This window comes from Rattus norvegicus, chromosome 1, assembly GCF_036323735.1.
Source record: "Rattus norvegicus strain BN/NHsdMcwi chromosome 1, GRCr8, whole genome shotgun sequence".
NCBI lineage: Eukaryota > Metazoa > Chordata > Mammalia > Rodentia > Muridae > Rattus > Rattus norvegicus.
Window position 1 is genome coordinate 8,664,907 of NC_086019.1, and position 18,842 is coordinate 8,683,748.

The 18,842-nt window shown below is 42.7% G+C and overlaps 1 protein-coding gene across 17 annotated transcripts in view; it reads right to left on the minus strand.

The window, feature by feature from the left end:
* Positions 1 to 18,842, minus strand: part of Utrn (utrophin) — a 503,427-nt gene that overhangs the window by 123,846 nt on the left and 360,739 nt on the right. For 16 of the 17 annotated variants that reach the window (XM_008758594.4, XM_008758593.3, XM_063281961.1 and 13 more), the window contains one exon: positions 17,824 to 17,980. In XM_008758594.4, coding sequence (XP_008756816.1) covers positions 17,824 to 17,980 — 157 coding nt within the window. Of the gene's footprint in view, positions 1 to 17,823; positions 17,981 to 18,842 lie in introns of those variants that run through there. The other variant, XR_010063620.1, reaches the window with a different exon arrangement.

Here is an 18,842-nt window from a genome sequence, read left to right on the forward strand (position 1 = left end):
CTTTCTTTCCTCATGCATTTCCCACTGTGCTACTGTACCTCCCCTTAACCGTATGCCTAAAAATATTAGAGCCAGGACTGGACCCTTTTACATCATGAACTAAAGAGCAAACCTTTCTACTGTTTTAAGGTGGTTACCTCAGGTACTTTGTTACAGCAGGGAAAACTCACTAACACACCCATCTCCTCTTAACAGGAGAAACTGAAGTTATTATGTCTTCAGATGTTCAAGGGAGGACTCCTGTTAAAGCTAAGGAAGGTGTGTATGCAAGAAGGAGAGAACACCATGTGAACATAGTTGCTAGAGAACAGCGTTTCTCAACCTGTGGGTCGTAACCCCTTTGTGGAGGTCAAATTACCCTCACAGGGGTCACCTAAGACCACTGGAAAACACAAACATTCACATTAAGATTCGCAACTGTAGCAAACTGACAGCTATGAAGTAGCAACAAAAGTAATTTTTTTGGTTGGAGTGGTCACTTCCTCATGAAGAACTGTATACTTAAGGGTCGCAGCATTAGGAAGGGTGAGAACCACTGCTCTAGAGGAAGCTAAGACAGAAGTGTGTTTGCTTTGCTTTGCTATTACTATTTGCACTGTGAGGGATTGAAGCAGGGACTTGTGCAAACCCAGCTAGAGTCTGACCACTGAGATACAACCCCGGTTGGCTTTTGCTTTTTATTCTGAGACAAGATCTCACTCAGCTGTCCAGATAGCCTTAAATTCACTAAGAATTACACCCCAGGCAGGACTTAAATGTGTGATCCCCCTGCTTCAGCTCTTGAAAAGCTGAGAAGGCAAGCTTGAATAACCAAGACCCAGCTGTTCATTATTTCATCACATCTGTAACATATTATCTCCATAATTGAAAAAGTATACCTAAAAGAATACTTAATAGAGAGCTCATTAATCATTCGAAATATCATTGAAAGTGTTATATGTAAACTTTAAATTATTTTTTCTATTGTTCATTGAGAAATAAAATATATACGTCTATCTCATATAATGCTTTTTTTTTAAATAATTAATAAACTGCAGAATGGCTCACCCAGCTAACATACGTATTATCTCATATAGTTCCAACGTTTTAACAATGACACTTAAAATACACTCTTTCAACAATTTTCAAGAATGCAATACATGCTACTAGTTATAGTCTCCAGGCTGCATGACGGAAGTCACGAACAAATCACTACCTTTACATAACACACTTTTAACAATTACATATGTATGGGCCAGGGAGATGGCTCAGTGGCCAAGAGGGCTTACTGCGCTTCCAGAGGACCCAAGTTTACTTCCCAGCACCAGCATTGGGTGGCCCATAACTACTAGTAACGCCAGGTCCAGGGTATCGGACAGTTTCTTCTGGTTTCCCTGGACAGCTGCACTCATGTGCAACATTCCCACAGACAGACACACATACATACACAAACAAACACAAAACTAAAAATAAATCTGTAAAACAAGAGGGCGACTGTGTATTAGAAGCCAATGCTTCATTTCTATGGCAAACTGCACAACTTTTCTACTGTTTCCCTTCAATGATCTCTTCCAGCTAGATTCATTCATAAAATAGGATATCTGACAATTATTAAATCAGAGAGTCTGTACGTTTAAATTCCTGTGTTCACTGGAGATCTTAACATACTTAGTTTTGAAGAGTATCTGATGTTTAGTTTTAAAGTATATATTCAAGGGACAAAAGGAGCCACGTTCACTGGGACAATCTGATAGCATATGCCAGAAGGTAAAATAAACCGTATTTCAGAGGTGTCTCAATAACCTTGATTTGCCAGCCCGCTCCCTCTCATCTCATCAACAGAACTTTCCCACCCCTGGAGTTGAGCAATTCAGGGGCTATTAAGACAGAGAAAAGATAACTTCTTGGCTGGAAATGATGGCGTCCACTTAGGCTCTCAGCACCGGGAGGACACTGAAAGGAAAGCCACACATTCAGTGCCCGCGTGAACTGAATGGCAAGACCCTGACTTAGAAAGGAAAGAATCCTCTTAACTAACACATGTCAAACTATTGCTGTGCTGATAGGGTTCCTTACACTGCAACTATTACATATAATAGTTATAAAGTTGTCTCTGAGCTGTTGATGACAGACCTTTGCTTATATTTCTATAGAGAGTACCGTTTTTCTTAAAGATTCGTTCAGGTGCTTAAATTAGCAAACAGGCTGAGGCAACAGCTAAAGGGGAGAGGGCTTGCCTAGCATGCACAAGGTCCCTGGCCCAACCCACACCTCAACATAATCTGGGTTATGGTGGCACACTCCTGTAAAAGCACTCAGGAGGTGGAGGCTGGAGAATGAGAAGTTCAAAGTCACCCTCAGATACACTGCAAGCTTGATACTCACCTGGCATCCGTAAATAAGACAGTGTCTTAAAAAAAATACACACGTGTGTTTTTTAAATGTGATATTTGGTAAATGAACAAACTAAAAGGATTACAGAGACATAAGGGGATTAAAAAGAACCAAACACCCTTAGATGTATTTCACTCATTTTGCACTCAACAAGTCTTTATTGAGTGTATGGAATTGTAGGTACACAAAGAACAGAAAATAGTACAGCAGCTACACTGGAAGATGAAAATGCTGGGACGAAGAAGGGATGTGAGAAAGGCTGCCAGGACTGGAAGGTACCATTCAGCACCTCGACAAGCAGCAGAGAGTTAACTGTGTAGACTCTAAGAAAGAGCGTTCTGGAACACAGCGTGGTTCTGTGATTGAAATCGCAGCAAGAGGCCAGCATGCCTGAGACCAGTGTGGGAGGAGAGAGAGCAAGAGCTGAGATGAGCTAGCTGGGTGTGCGGGAGGCATGGAGGACTCTTGCATGCCTTCCTGAGTCTATTACTGTGAGCTCAATTTATTAAGAGGAACATAATGGCTGCTGTGCTGAGGACCCCAGAGTCAGACGAACGGTGACAAGCAGTCAATTTAGATTCTCTATCTTGATGAGAGAACTTAAAACTCCCCATCACATTAAATTAGAAAGATAAGGTTCAAGGTACTACTATTATTACTGCTATTATTATTATTACAATTATTATTATTAATTTATTAATTGCTTTACTTAAGCAACTGAAGCCACATCTCTACCAGGTGAGACAGAGGAGTCTGGATGGAATGTTTTAAAGGTCAACTCTGCAGTGCTTTCAGCTTGGCTACAGGATATTCAACGGTAGTGTCCCCGTAGAGGTGACACATCCACACGTTCAACAGATCTGGGAGTGACCCGTCTGCAGATAAGAGTCTAAAACCAGGAAAGACTGCACAGAGAGACAACGGCATGGCCCAGCTCCTACTGCACCCCATTTTTACAAGAGGTTTTGAAGAATGGACCAGAGAGGGAAAGAGAAGGAGCCTCAGTGAGAGGATGAGAAAATCGGAATGGCAGGGTACTCTACAGGTCAAGTAGAGAGGACCAAGTGTGGGTCAAAGCCCAAGAAGACTCTGCCAACTCTAATGGCCGCAACAAGTTACAAGAGGCACATGACTCAGTGTGAGGACCATGGCTGACCTGAGGAGAGAGAAGTTCCCTCAAGTACATTCTGAGAGTGTTTTACTATTCTTAACTTACAATGGTTTATGTATGTTGAAGCACAATGTAATTTTTGCTTGTCTGTTTGGCTGGTTTTTGTGTTTTGAGACAGGGTCTCTCTGTGTAGCCCTGGCTGTCCTGGAACTCACTCTGTAGACCAGGTTCAACGCACAGAGATCCACCTGCCCCGCCTTCCAAGGGCTGGGATTAAGGGTGTGCACAACTAACACCTGGCTTACATAAATGTTCTTCCTGCAAATAGATCTAGCTGTAAAATGGCAGACTCCAAGGCAAAAGGAAACTACGGGGCCACTTATCTGAATATTTGGAAATTCAATATAACAACAAGGCATTCAACAAAGCATGGAGAGCCCTTCCCACAACCTGGCACTGGTATGAGCATATGGGTGCCCTAAGTAGCTGGTGTGGACATGGGGCATCTGGACCGGTTAGAGGCAGTGTTAGGCACAGCAGGCTTCTTTCACCTTTGGTTCTCACGCAAAAGAGCTTCACGGCTTACTGGAGAGAGAGATAGAAAAAAAAATGATACAAACATAAGGAGAATCTGCTAGAATATAATTTACTCCCTTCCTCCTCCCAACTTGCTTTCAGAGCTAAATCAGCATGTATGGATCTAAGCCATTTTGTATGGTAGCAAAGAAGGCCAGAGAGTCGTTAAAGTTGATAGCACTCATAAAACTAAAAGAAAAAAAAAAAGAAAGAAACGGGATTATGTTCCATTGGTATGCAGGCAAAAAGTTCATCTAATTCTCCTTCATAGTGCACAGTGCTGTAAAAGTTTTGGTTAATGTTCCTAAATGATCAGTTAAATGTATAAATTCATTTTGGTTCCACCCCACTGGCGTCAAAAATCAAGGCGAAATCAGAATACTAAGTATGAATGCTAAGAAGAAGAGGGCTCTCCAACTTGTCACAGTAACAAACCAGTCCTTCCTTAGCACTGTTGAACACAGACAGACACACATAAGCACACATGCATGCGCACACATACACAGACACACACCTCCATCCCTCTAATTCAGCAAATCCATTAGAAGCCTCTCTTATCAGACCCTGCTGGTGCTAACATTCAAGTTCCTTCTCTTTGAGCTTTGCTCTCAGTATGAGGCCAAAGCGGCCATTTTCAATCTGTGAGTTGACTCCTTTGGGAATCGAATGGCTCTTTGACAGGGGTCACCTAAGACTACCAAAAAAACACAGATATTTAAGATTCATAAAAGTAGCAAAATGACAGTTATGTAATAGCAATGGCATAATTTTACAGTTGGCAGGGAGGGTCACCGTGACATGAAGAACGGTTTCAAATGGCCGCAGCGTAGCATTAGGAAAATTGAGACCCTCTGGGCTACAGAGAGTGATCCAGCACACCCCAATGAATGCATATCACTCTGAGACACACAACTACGAACATGCAGGCCCTTCACCGCAGAAACCTGGATAACATTCTTTAAAGACTTCTTACTTTATGGACTCTACTCCGGGGCTTCTTAAAGCCTTTCCCTATCAGCCATAGCACACAGTCATAAGCATCCATGCCTTCCTGCGTGTGTGTTCGTGGCCCTACTACAGGGATTCTCTTCTTGTGAATCTCAATCCTGCTACCAGGCAATATGCTCTGTGAAATGCAGGACCCTCTAGTGAATGACGTGTGCTGAGTATCTGTCTTACTGAGGGTTTCCATTGTTGAGAAGAGATACCATGACCAAGGCAACTCATATAAGGGACAATATTTAATTGGGACTGGCTTACACGTTCAGAGATTCAGTCCATTATCATCACGGCAGGAAGCATAGCGGCATCCAGGAAGACACAGTGATGAAGAAGGTGCCAAGAGTTCTACATCTTGATCCAAAGGCTGACAGAAGATGACTGACTCTGGCCAAACTCGAGCATATATCAAAGACCTCAAAGCCTACCCCCTCAGTGACACACTTCCTCCAACAAGGCCACATCTACTCCAAAAAGGCCACACCTCCTAATAATAGTGCCACTCCTTGCGTTAAGTATATCCAAACCACCACAGTACCTAACACAGGAGGTCAACTATCAGACTCAATATGGAAGCTGAAAGAAGAAAGGAGCTGTTACACAAAGAAAATTGTCACTAAGCAACAAAGATCCAAGAAGTGGTTCACCTGGAAGCAGGTGGCTGGTTTCACGGAGGCCATTTCATGCCTCAGGATGGCCACACTCTTTAGGTCACCACCAGACTGACAGCTCTCAAGCTGCCCCCTGCCCGTCCCTCTGAACGCAGACATTGTGTGAGCCCCAGCTGTTGGGAGTGAGGCTTGGTCTACTGCTCCCAAACTGAGAAGACATCGTCACCTGCAGCCATGCGAACCATGAACAGGGAGTAGGGATGGCTCCTTTATTAAGCTGATTCAGGCTGCCTGTGGGTAACTGCTCGGCCAACAGACGGGTGTAGGGTGGGGGAAGGCAGTGTGTTTCTGAGAAGGAAAGCAATACCATTGCAATTTCAGAGGGGCACTTGGAATTTTTCTTCCTAACTTTAGAACATTGGGCTGAAGGGGTTGTACAGTTTGTAGAGCGCTTGCAATGGCTCCGTACACTCGAGGATGTGAGCTCGTTCTCCAGATTCTACTTATTAAAACCTAGGCACAGTGGGGCATATTCTTATAACCCAGAACCCAGGAGGGAGAGGGAGCTGCCATGGGTCCTTGAGGCTCATTGGCCAGTGAAAGGCTTTGTTCCAAAAGATAGAAAAAGAAAAGGGGGGAGGGGAGAGAGGGAGCGAGGGAGCGAGGGAGGAAGGAAGGACTCTCTGAAGACTGATACTCAAGGTTCTACCTAGCCTCCACATGGATGTACACACAGATGAGCATAATATACATGCATGGGAGCTCCTCAACCCAATCCGAAAATAACTAATTTAGAACCATAGAAAAACCTAATAACACACAGCAAGACCTCAACATTACAGGTTTATAGGCATTAATAAACCTCGGATTAATAGAAGAACTGCACCACACACACATGCAAATGCACAGAACCCAAATTAAACATGTGTTGTAGCTTGTTGGTTTTTTGAGAAGGGGTCTCATTCGGTAGCCTTGACCAGCCTGAAACTCACTGTGTAGACCAGGTTGACCTCGAACTCACAGAGATCCATCTACCTCTGGCTCTTGAGTGCTGGGATCAAAGACATGTGCGTCCACAGCTGGTTGAGGTTTTAAAATGACATTAGAATCTGTTACTTTAATCGGTAAATTTTCTCATGTATCTTGGCAATTTGGTTTAAGGCCCAAATGTCCTGATTCTTACATAATGAAATCTGGATAGAAGAAATTAAATTGAGTTATGCAAAGGGCAAAGTAGCCCTGAGGGGAAGGAGCCACACCAGGAAATGATACCTGAATCATGCAATTTAATCATTCTTCGTGGTTTGCTTTTATAAAACCAACATGCATTTTATTGGGAAAAGCGAATGAGAGGTCTGATAATTAACTATGCATAACTCGGTATTTACACTGCTGTGAAAATATAGTGCAAATTGAATATTCAAAACTGTGCATGCGACTGTAGGCAACTTTCGAGTATCTGAGGTTAATTCATGGCATTGCATACCAACACTGTGTACAATGTAGGTGATTCATAAGAAATCACTGACTGGATGACATGTTGATGGTGAAGTTGAATATAAGCCATCTGCTTTCTAAAAGCTCAAAGTGGGGCAAAAAAATTAATTAATTAAAGTCATTGAGAAGAACGTTCAAAAGTCTTCATTTTGCAAGCCATTAAAAGTTATATGGCAGTTATTTATTTCAATATTTAAAGGAATTAAATATATACATACATGAGAAAAATAACATAGTGGTGTTGTCTACTCAATCTGAAAAGTCTAAAATTTGACTCTCAAATAATTCAACAAATTAACACTACATAGTAAGTGGGGGGGGGGGCACCAACACTGTTGGGCTGTGTTGGATGGTTAATAGATATTAATGGAGCTGTTTTCCCTAAAACAGCTCATATACCTGTTGTTGTAAAATTATAAAAAAAAAAACAAAAAAACAAAAAAAACGGTAAGGTTGTCTTTTACCGCTCTAGGTCTGGCACCTTAGTGCCCCAAGATATCTGCGGGATATCTTGCCAGAAGCACGCATTCCAATTCCGTGGCAGCCCAGACCAGCAGCCCCACACTCCACTGCACTTAAATCTGCACATGAAAGAACACACAACACAATAACCTTTGGCCCAATTGATAAGCTATAATTGCCCACCTAAACATACAAAGCCCGGTACTTTCCATCCCTTAAGAATATTAATAACAACCTGTAAATACACGGAGCCGAATCTTAACATCACCTGCCATGGCTTCTCTCTCTCCCCTTCCTCTCTCTTCTCCTTTCCGTTCCAGTCTCCTCCTCTTCCTTCAAACTTCTCTCCCGCCCATTCTTCCATCTCATCCAATGACAGGCCTCCTTCTATCCTGTACCTGCCCCTCACCTGTACTTTACAAATTCAATGGGGAGAAGGTTCTGGTGGAGTCACCTGAGTCCAGAGTATGTGACTAGGCAGCTGTCCTTCCAGCAATGGCAATGTAATTAGCATCAAAATACAGATAACTCCAGGGCAATCCACAACACATACCTTCTGCAGAATTAGGACAGAAGCATTCCAAGATGGCAGTTAGTTCTGACTGCCAATTTGACACAGTTTAGCTTCAGCTTGGAAGACGTTTCAGTGAAAAACTGTCCACACTCGGTCAGCCTATGGGCATGTCTATGGGATATTTCCCTGATTACATTAATTGATGAGGGAATCAAGCATGAAGTGGGCTGCACCATCCCCTTGGCTTGGGTTCTGAACCACTCAACCATTAAGGAAGAGAGGAGAAATGAGCATTCTTGCATTAGAGCATTCCTCTCGACTCTCGGTTGTGGAGAAGCTGGAACTCGCTGCCTCCAGTTCCTGGTTACTTGACATCCCTCCCCCTTCCCTAAAACGATGAACCATAACCTGGAATTGTGAGCTAAAATAAACCCCTTTCATCCCAAGTTACATGTTTGCCAGGGCCTTTGAAACAGAATGAATGCATAGACCCTCGACAATGGCGAGAGAAAACGCCAGCTTCCACATGCTGAGCATTCTGCCTTGTGCCCAGTCACAGGCCAGACAACTCATCAACAAGCACAATGACATCATTATCAACACACTGCATCTTCCAGAAAACCACAGGCATGATGTAGCATTTATACCGAAAAGTGGGAGGATTTCCATCCATAGATGGCTCACACCCGCAAAGAGAAACAGGCTGTAACCAGAGATGTCACCCCAGGCCTTCAGTCCAGCTCATCTTCTTTTTTCTGTTTCTCCAGGAGCGTTGACCTCAGTAACTACTTTGTTTCTTGGCGACTACAGGTAGCTGCTGCGTTTTGGAGCATAGCTATGCTATGGGTGGTTTTCTGTTTTTTTAATTTTACCTACACTTGCAAGAAGTTTGGACAAGGAGTGATTTAGAGAACGATTTAAAGTATGTACCACAGAGGTGCAGAGGTCAGGTTTTATGGTTTTCTTGACATAGGCACTGACTTTAACATATAAGGCATTCAGTGAAGAGTATACATGGAGCATGGGTGGTGAACTAACTGGTAATTCTATTATCAAAATAATGCTTCATTCATAATCATATGTATGTATGTATGTATGTATGTATGTATGTATGTATGTATGTATGCCAGAAAGCTTAAAAGTTTTTTTTTTAATTAGTAAGACTGAAAACTATCAGGAAAATTGAAGCCTAAAAAGCAGATAATGAGAAAAAAACAATAACAAAAAAACCAACCACCCCCCCCCCAAAAACCCAACCTTGCATTTTTATAATAGAAAATTTAAAAGAGAAGGAAAGAAAAACCAATGCATTTTTCCCTATGCTAAAAACATATCTGTGAAAACATCGTTTAAAAAAAAAACCATTCCATGTTCTGCCTGAATCTGCACTGTAATGCTATAAATAAAAAGAGGTCTAAGTCGTTTAAAGGGGAATTTGGAAATAAACGTGTCCATGAATTCAACGTCCATGTGCAGCGTAACCAAGAACCAAGAAGGAAGGTGGGGGCGGGGGAACAACCAGGGGAAACCACAAGAGTGGGCATGTCACAGTCCCACCATAACTCTTCCCTGAATGCTCTCTTACTATACAGAGAACGGGAACACACAGGCTGTCCCCTGCACAAAACAGGGGCCGGGTCTGCTCTCTGTGCCGGTGGCCTAGAAACTACCAAGCACAGGATGAGTATCTGTGGAACTGAAAGGGAAGAGACACGCTGCTCAGATTTCGTCAGACTAAGCTGTGCTCCTCCATTTTCCTCTCTGCAGTGAGCATGCCCCTGAGCGTCTAACAACCGGTTAAGTCTAAGTTACAGTGAGTAAAGGTGTCTCCTGATAGGAAGGATGTGAAACTGGAGAAAAGGGTTTTTTAAAAAACATTGCCTGGCAACACACCTGCAAGCGACTAATTCTAAGGGAACTGCTTGACTCTGTAGTCGTTCAACTGTCAGAGATTTTTCAAATGATGATGGTGTTGCATTAGAAAGGTGAGTAACTTCAGACAGGTATTAGGGCTTCAGTGCACATCATCTGCCAGAGGATCACACTGCAGGGTAGTTAATCACACTGTGAACCCCCAGAAAAAACCTGTTTCTAGTTGCGGTGCGGCTCAGCCCTTAGCACACGCCTTTAATCCCCAACAATGAAGGTGAAGTTGGTTTGTAAGGGAACCACCCATGTTTGAAATGATGTTTCACTGAGTGGCAGACAAAGTGATTGGATCAAAGAAAGTTCAGACAGAATAGGATATGCCCAAGTCTAGGGAAAAGAGAGAGCAAAGGGAAGCTACTTAAGCAGGAGAGAGAGAGAGAGAGAGAGAGAGAGAGAGAGAGAGAGAGAGAGAGAGAGAGAGAGTTTTACTGGGAGAGTTTTACAGAGACAGACAAAGAAGGAACCAGCCAGAGAATGAGAAGGATCTAGAAAATTAGAAAAATATTGCTAAAGTTAGTATGAAGCCAAGCAGAGCAACTCAGTAAGAAACTGAGAGAAACTAAACTAAACCAGCCAGCCAGAGATCGGAGAGGTCTAGAAAGGGCCAGTGTATTCAGCAGTAAGATTCAGAGGCTGAAAACATTCTAGGCCTAGATAAGACTGTACAGAGGCTAGACACATTCAAGACTAGGCCTAGGTTAGCGGACAGAGGCAGTAAGTCTCCGAGATGACAATTACAAGAGAATAAAAGTTACGTTTACAGGATGATGTGTCTGGATACTTGGGTGCTAGCCGGTGGTACTATTTAGGGAGGTTCTAGAAGCTTTCAGATATGCAGCCCAGTAGCAGGAACTGGAGTATCCCAGGACAGCCCTACTTCAGACCTGAGCTCTCTGTGCAATGAAAAAATCTTGGTTTGTTAACTTGACACACCTGGGGACTTACATGAAGGGACCGCCTCCCTCAGACTCTCACCTAGGCACACCTATGGGGTATGTGGTATTAGTTGCTCATTGCTTTAGGAGGACCTGATCCCCTGTCAACCCCTAGGCAGGTGGGCCTGGGCTGTCTAAGAAAGGTATGTGAGCAAGCAAGCCAGCCAGTAAGCAGCATCCATCCTTGGTCCCTGCTTCAGTTCCTGCCTCCAGGTTCCTGTCTTGAGTTCCTGTTCTTGGTTTCCCCCTGGATGATCGATTATAACCTGCAAGCCTTTCCTTACCCAAGTGCCCTGTGAAAGCAGCAGAGAAGCAATCCACGGCATTCTGTTTCCTCATCTGCTGAGTAAGAAGCAAGATGCTTGTTATCACTGCCATGGGCAGGGACCGCTCGTTCCACTATGAATGTTGCTATACCTTCTTCACCAGCGTGAAACTGAGAGTCAAAACAAATCCCTCCCCCGATGAGTCACTTCCACCGGACCAAAAAAAAAAAAAAAAAATCCAAGATGACAAGTAACGACCTCCTTTAAGTTATGCTGTAATTGTCCTAATGCAAAATGACTATGTTCTAATTCTAATCGTGTGCACTTGTATTAACATAAACTAATAATAACTCTGCCCATCTGCACCGTATGTATAATTACATAATTTTAAAAATGACTCTTGGTTGTTGGGGGAGAAAGCGGCTTTTGACAGAATACACGTGATTGCGTAAAGTGGTACACTGCCCGATGGCACCTCACATTCTTGAAAGTTACCGTCCGTCACATCATTTCATTTGGAATAATTCTGCACAGGAGGTGGGAGTACCCACCATGATTTGAATTTTTATGCTTCCCTAAAAGCTGCAAAGCTTCAAGAATCGACAGGGAGAGATATTCTCTGAACCAGAGCAGATCGTCACCAGTCATCAAATCTCCAAGGTCCTTGATCTTGGATTTCCAGCCTTCACAACTCTAGCGAGTAAGTGACTGATGTTTAACAAGCCAGCCACTTTTCTGTATTTCACCATAATGTCAAACTAGAGTCATCCAGGACGGCAGTGACAAAACCAGCTGTGAAGGTTTTCTCCTTTCAAGCTCCGGGTACTCCCTTACCATCTCCTCAAAAGCAATGCCTGTTCGTATCTCTCACCCACACTAACTAACGTGCACGTGAACGACCAGCTGCTTCTCCTCATCCCACTCCCGTGCACCTGCACCCCTTGTCAGCACAGATTCCCGGTGGATTGTCTACGCAGCACACTACACTTGTATCCCACACCGAGGAAGGGGTCTACACACTCCTAATCCTCACACCTCTATTCACAACACAATAGCAAATGGCACAACCTAATGTGGGAGAATCAGGTTGAAGCCTTTAATTTCTCCTCTTGAGGTTTTCCTCCTGGCATAATTCATAGTGGCAGAGCCTGGTGTGATATCAATTACTATACTTATGAACGAACAATGAAAGCCACCCCGAGTGAACCAGTGAATCTGGTAATCTTTCTGCATCAGCAATGATCACTGTAGAATCTTTACCCGTTCACACATCTCTGTATCACAGCATATTCTAAAGCAAAATGGGTAAGTAGTGATTTGTTTCCACTAAAGTTTATGAATTACCTTTCTCAACAAATGAATAGTGACTATTAATTTAGTAGGAAATATATTATTACATGTAACATTAGTCCTTAAAATATTTTACTGCTTGCTTTTTTGCCCTATCAGAAGGTAAGTAAAAAAAAAAAAACTATATGGTAAAAAGGTGGTAGCAAGTCCACTATAACATCACTCATCAATTTAAGCCAGGAAAGTGGACACTGGAAAGAATTCCCGCCCCGGGGGGGGGGGCAGAAACAAAAGTAAAAACATGACATTCACACTGCTAGGAACGGTGCTGGGGCACAGTAGTAGTTCAATACACATGACCAGAAGAAATATGCAAAGTGGCCTTTCTAGGTTAGAATTTTCTATGGTGCCACCATGGCCTGGCTTCCTCAGGGTCTTCCTTTTGACAACGGGCTCAGCCTCCTCTTCTCTTTGATTCTGATATCCACACAAATAGTCCCACCACCACCCTGGCTTCTCAAAGCACCATCAGATGCTTAGCCAAGAGCCTTCTCCAGACCCTGTTTGGATGAATCACTTCATGGGAGAACACTAAGCATCTTCACTTACTGTAGCCGGCCCTGCAAACATCCTTTCTTTATCTAACACCTAATTCCTCTTCAGAGCATCTCCACACACCAGTCTCCCAACTGGAACAGTCAGTCGGCCCAGTGGGTAACTCATGACCGCCCACATCAAGTCATCCTATAATGTTGGCCCGCCATGCTGTGGAAGCATCCTAGTTTAACGTCCTTTTAACCCACTTTTAGGCTATTTTCTACCTCTGCTCTCTTCAAATCTACACACCTTTTTGCCTCCTACCCCTACCCATCCCCCAACCTAGTGCTGGGACTGAACCATGGGCTTTGTGAATACTAGACAAGTACTCTACGGCCAAGCTACATCTTTACTCCTTTTTAATGTTCAGTTGATGATCCTGATTCTCATTTCACTGATCATGCCTTCACGTTTCCAAACTCAAATCCACCAAACTCCTCCCATGCAGGCCTACACATTTCATGTATTTTGCTATTAAGATGGCTCAGCTCCCCGTCCTCCTGCATAAAAACAAATTCCCGGTCCTTTCTTCCCGTGACCTTCTCTACTACTTATCATTGACTTCTCTCTGCTTTCCAGAGTCGTTTCCATCAGCCCAGAGAATCATTCTCCATCTTTTTAAAATGATTACTGGATTCCACATTCCTGCTGCACATACTCCTTCATACTTGGACTTTTCTTGAAAAACAAATTCTCAAATTTCTGTATTTCTGTTCATATGTTCTATGGAATCTACTCTAATCACGCTTCAAATTCTACCGTGCCACTAAACCCAGTCTTGTTCGAGGCAACAGAACTGCCTTTGGAAGGTGTGATGTTCTGTCCTCTTTACTCAAGTCCTCAGCAATGTTAGATCCTTGGGTTCACCTCTGCACAGCACTGGTTGGTGTCCTAGACTCAGTCCTCTTGCTGCTTCCGCACTGTGCTCTCGGCCTCATCTTCCCAGCCCACAAAATTTGGATTCCTCACTCCTCATTTCTTATGAGTCATTTTTCTAATAACGATCACTTCCAATGAGGCTTCATCTAATCCTGTAGCTGATCTACGATGCGTTACAACTTCGTCTTTTTCTCTAACTCTAACCTTTGCTCTAATTTTAAGTTTGCACAGTCAGCTTCCTAAGGGACATGGGCAGCTTACGTCAAAACTCAAGTTCTTGATTTCCCTCCCCGTCTGCTTTTTCAGAAATTTTCCCATTGTTTAAGTGATCGTTCTGCTTTCCACTTTCTTTGTCCAAAAACATTCGCTCTATGACACGCTTGAGTCTTCCCCTTTTATCCCCTGTATTCGAGGCAGCCACTAATCCTGTTTTGTCTCTTTTTAAATGTATTTTAAAAAACCAGCTACTGGGGTTGGGGATTTGGCTCAGTGGTAGAGCGCTGGCCTAGCAAGTGTAAGGCCCTGGGTTTGGTCCCCAGCTCCGGAAAAAAGAAAAGGAAAAACAAACAAACAAAAACCCAGCTACTATTTGTCCTTTTTACTTTATGCCATCTCAGTCAACAACTGGGTTTTGAGTTATTTATTCATTTTTTTCAGATTTATTACTTTTTATTTTATATGTATAGGTGCATGTATGTATAATATACTGCATGCATGTTGGGTACCTAGAGAGGCCAGAAGATGGCATTGGGTTCCTTGGAATTAGAGTTAAGTTATGGGTGGCTGTGAGCCTGGTCCCCCTAACCACTGAGCAGTCTCTCCAGCATCTTCCTATATTTATTCTGCACTTCTGAGAGTGAATCAGGAGCCTTGCACATGATGGGCGCGTTCCACTACTGAGCAACACTCCCAGCAACCGAACCTCATTTTTGTTCAGGGAGGACTCATCGGTGAGAAGAATCGTACCCAGCACATATCTGTTGCTCATAAACGCTTACGGGGTAAAGGAACTGACATCATTACCGGCATCGCTATCTGTATCATCTTCATCGATTCAGTGCCGGGGGCTAAAGATTTAAAATGGAAACTCAGGCAGTGCTGTTAGACAGGGTGCAATAGGCCCCAAAGTTAGGCAACAGTACTGGGAGGCACAGTTAGGAAAAGTCAGGGCTGAGTGGAAGGGCCAGCAGAAAGTGTTGTGGAGAGACTAAGGTTCTGTGAGGAAAATATCATACTTAAGACGAGTTTTTATTCAAAGCTAGTGGGACACGGTCACAAGCAGGACTTGTAACACACATAGAACATTAAGTATTATTACAAAAGCTTGGCATTACTTGATTGCCTCACCAATACCCTGACCCACAGAACGGAAATAATCATAGTACAGATAAAAGCTGGAACATCAAGAAAAAGAGGCAGGGGGATCTCTGTGAGTTCGGGCCCAGCCTGGTCTACAGAGGGAGTTCCAGGGCTACATAGAGACTCTGTCTAATCCAAGAGAGAGAGAGAGAGACAGAGAGACAGAGAGAGACAGAGAGAGACAGAGAGAGACAGAGAGAGACAGAGAGACAGAGACAGACAGAGACAGAGACAGAGACAGAGGAGAGAGAGAGACAGAGAGACAGAGAGACAGAGAGAGAGATAGAGACAGACAGAGAGACAGAGGAGAGAGAGAGACACACACAGAGAGACAGAGACAGACAGACAGAGAGAGACAGAGAGAGACAGAGAGACAGAGACAGACAGAGACAGAGAGACAGAGACAGAGAGACAGAGAAAGAGATAGAGACAGACAGAAAGAGACAGAGGAGAGAGAGAGAGACACACAGAGACAGAGACAGACAGAGAGAGAGACAGAGGAGAGAGAGACAGAGAGGTAGAGACAACGGTGATTTCGTAAATTTACTAACTTAACATTCATTATTATTCTATATAGACCAACAATATGTCTGTCTTTCTACCTCAGAGTTATCTCTCTATCGTGTTCTCTTTGTACTGAAATAGTAATTTTATTCACTAAGCACAAGGGTTAAAATAAAATTCCTATCAATAGGAATATCTATTAGATATCCTATCAATGTCAGTTAGAACATCGTATGCACTAGATGGTACCGTCCCTCAGGAGCGTGTGTTTGCCTTTATCTTCCAACTGGAAACAAGTACCTAATGTTGTATTAAAAAGACTTATAACATTTGAAATGTATGTAAAAATATCCAATTTAATAAAAAGAAAGTATAGACAGTTGAACATATAGCGTATAACATGACCTTGGTTCTAAGTTTATGTCATGGTAAAACCACTGCAAGAAATATGTTACAAATTAAAGATTCTTATTCATTTCAAATGAGCTCTGTCTATCTTGGCTATTTTCTTTTGCTGTGGTAAATTACCCTGATATAAACAGCTTAGGAAGGGTATATCTGGGTTTATAACTGTGCTTGCTGGTTTGAATATTCTTGGCCCAGGGGCTGGCACTATCAGGAGGTGTAGCCTTGCTTTCGGAAGTTTGTCATTGTGGGAGGGGGCTTTGGGAGACCTTCCTCGTAACCTCTGAACCTGTAAGCCAGCCTCAATCAAATGTTTGCCTTTATGAGGGAAAAAAAGTACGGACTTCGAATGAGAATTCACACTGCATATGGGTAGGAAAAATACAACAGAACTAAATGATATTCTGTATAAGAGAAAAGAGCACAAAAGGATATAGATAAATTAATGGAACTTGGACTAGGCGAAGATATTTAAAAAATCTAAGGGCTAAGGGATGTGTCAAGATGACATTTCAGGATTAATTGTTCATTGTCAGAATGAAAACACAGCGTGCGTAGAGGTGGATGTCTGTGCGGAAGAAAATGTAACTTGAAGAAAGACCTAAATTTAAGAAGATAAAACATAAAAAGGCCGTTTGTTTCACACTTCATTTGATACAGGAGGGAAATCTGCCCTACAGATTCTCTCTACTTTTATTTTAATGAACAAGATGATCTAAGGCTTTGACTTGTTTTAATCTCCAAGCAAGTTAGAAAAGTGCTTTATCACTGGGCGATATGCAGAGAGAATATCTTGTGTACTGTATGGATACACTGTTTGTCAATAAACAAACAAAAAAAACAAACAAAAAACAAAAAAAAACCCCATATGGCCTAAAGGAAAGGGTAGAATAGAAGGTGGGACATCCGGAGGCAGAAAGGGTTAAGGATCCTGGGATAGAGCAAACTAGGGGAGCAGTGTTCACCTGGGGAGAGGACAGAGGACAGAGGGCAGATGCATGAGACCTGAGCAGAGGTAGCCAGTCACATGGAGGAACTTAGATTATAATAGATGGGATATAAGTTATGAACGGTTGGAGTGCAAACCAAGGCTTATGGCCAAGGTGTCGTTATTCCAGGAGCTTGGTACTGCGTTTTACAGCTATTTTCTTAGAACTACTTTGGAGTTTTATTTATGTATTTATTCATTTGCTTAGACCACATCTGAGGATGTCACCTTTGCTGGCCTCATCTGCTTCTGCCCGCTGAGCGTAGGAAGCAAAGGGACACCACCAACCTCAGCTCTACATTGAAATTCTTCTGACACGGTGACTTCCACATTCCTGATTATGCCACAATTAGACATAACAGCAAACACACCCCTGTAATCCTAGCACTGGGAGGCTGAAGCCAAAGGGTCAATACAAGGTTAAGATTAGCTTAGGTTACATGGTAAGACTGAGGGAGGATCAGGCTTCATTCAGTTTATTGATCAAAATTGAATTTATGAAAAGGAGGACACAAATGGTGGACTTACCTTGCAGTGGTCATACTGGAGCTGTAAGGCGGGAACGTCCCCTCCAATGGGCATCTGCTTCTTAAGCTCTTCGTCTTTCATGTTGAGCCATTTGATCAGCTCTTCCAGCGATGCCAGCAACCTGTTCCATTTCTCAGCACTGGCCTCCAAATGGGCCCTGTCGACAGATAAGCATGAAGTGACTCATACTCCTGTGACCTAATCACCATGTTCATACACATAATCATCACACAATGCTCACATCCAATCAATCCATCCATACATCCATCTATCCATACATACATACATACATACATACATACACAAACACACACACATACATACATACACACATACATACATACACACACATACATACACACATACATACATACGCACACATACATACATACACATGTACATACATGCATACACACATACATACATACATACACATGTACATACACACATACACGCATACATACACACATACATACACACATACATACATACACATGTACATACACACATACACACATACATACACACATACATACATACACACATACATACATACACACACATACATACATACATACACATGTACATACATACACACATACATACATACACACACATACATACATAAATACACACATACATACACACATACATACTTGTGGTACAGAAAGCATGCTCTGTGAGAAACAGTTATTTCAGAACAGTTATATTATCCAGGCTATATCACTAATACTTAAAATTACGAACCAGGTTCTGATCATTTATATGCACTGTACAAATATTAAATGCAAAGATTCAAATAATTTTCTCAATTTTTATTGAAATACATGGAGGAAGAAGGAGAATGGAATGCCTATGAAACATCCGGAGCCTGGTTGGAGTCTCATGCCTTTAATCCCAGCACTCAGGAGTCAGAGGCAGGGGGATATCTGTGAGTTCAAGACCAGCCTGATCTACAGAGATGGAGCAAACTTGTTGAGCAGGGGATGAATGGTGAGGGTTGGTTTAAACAAAACAAA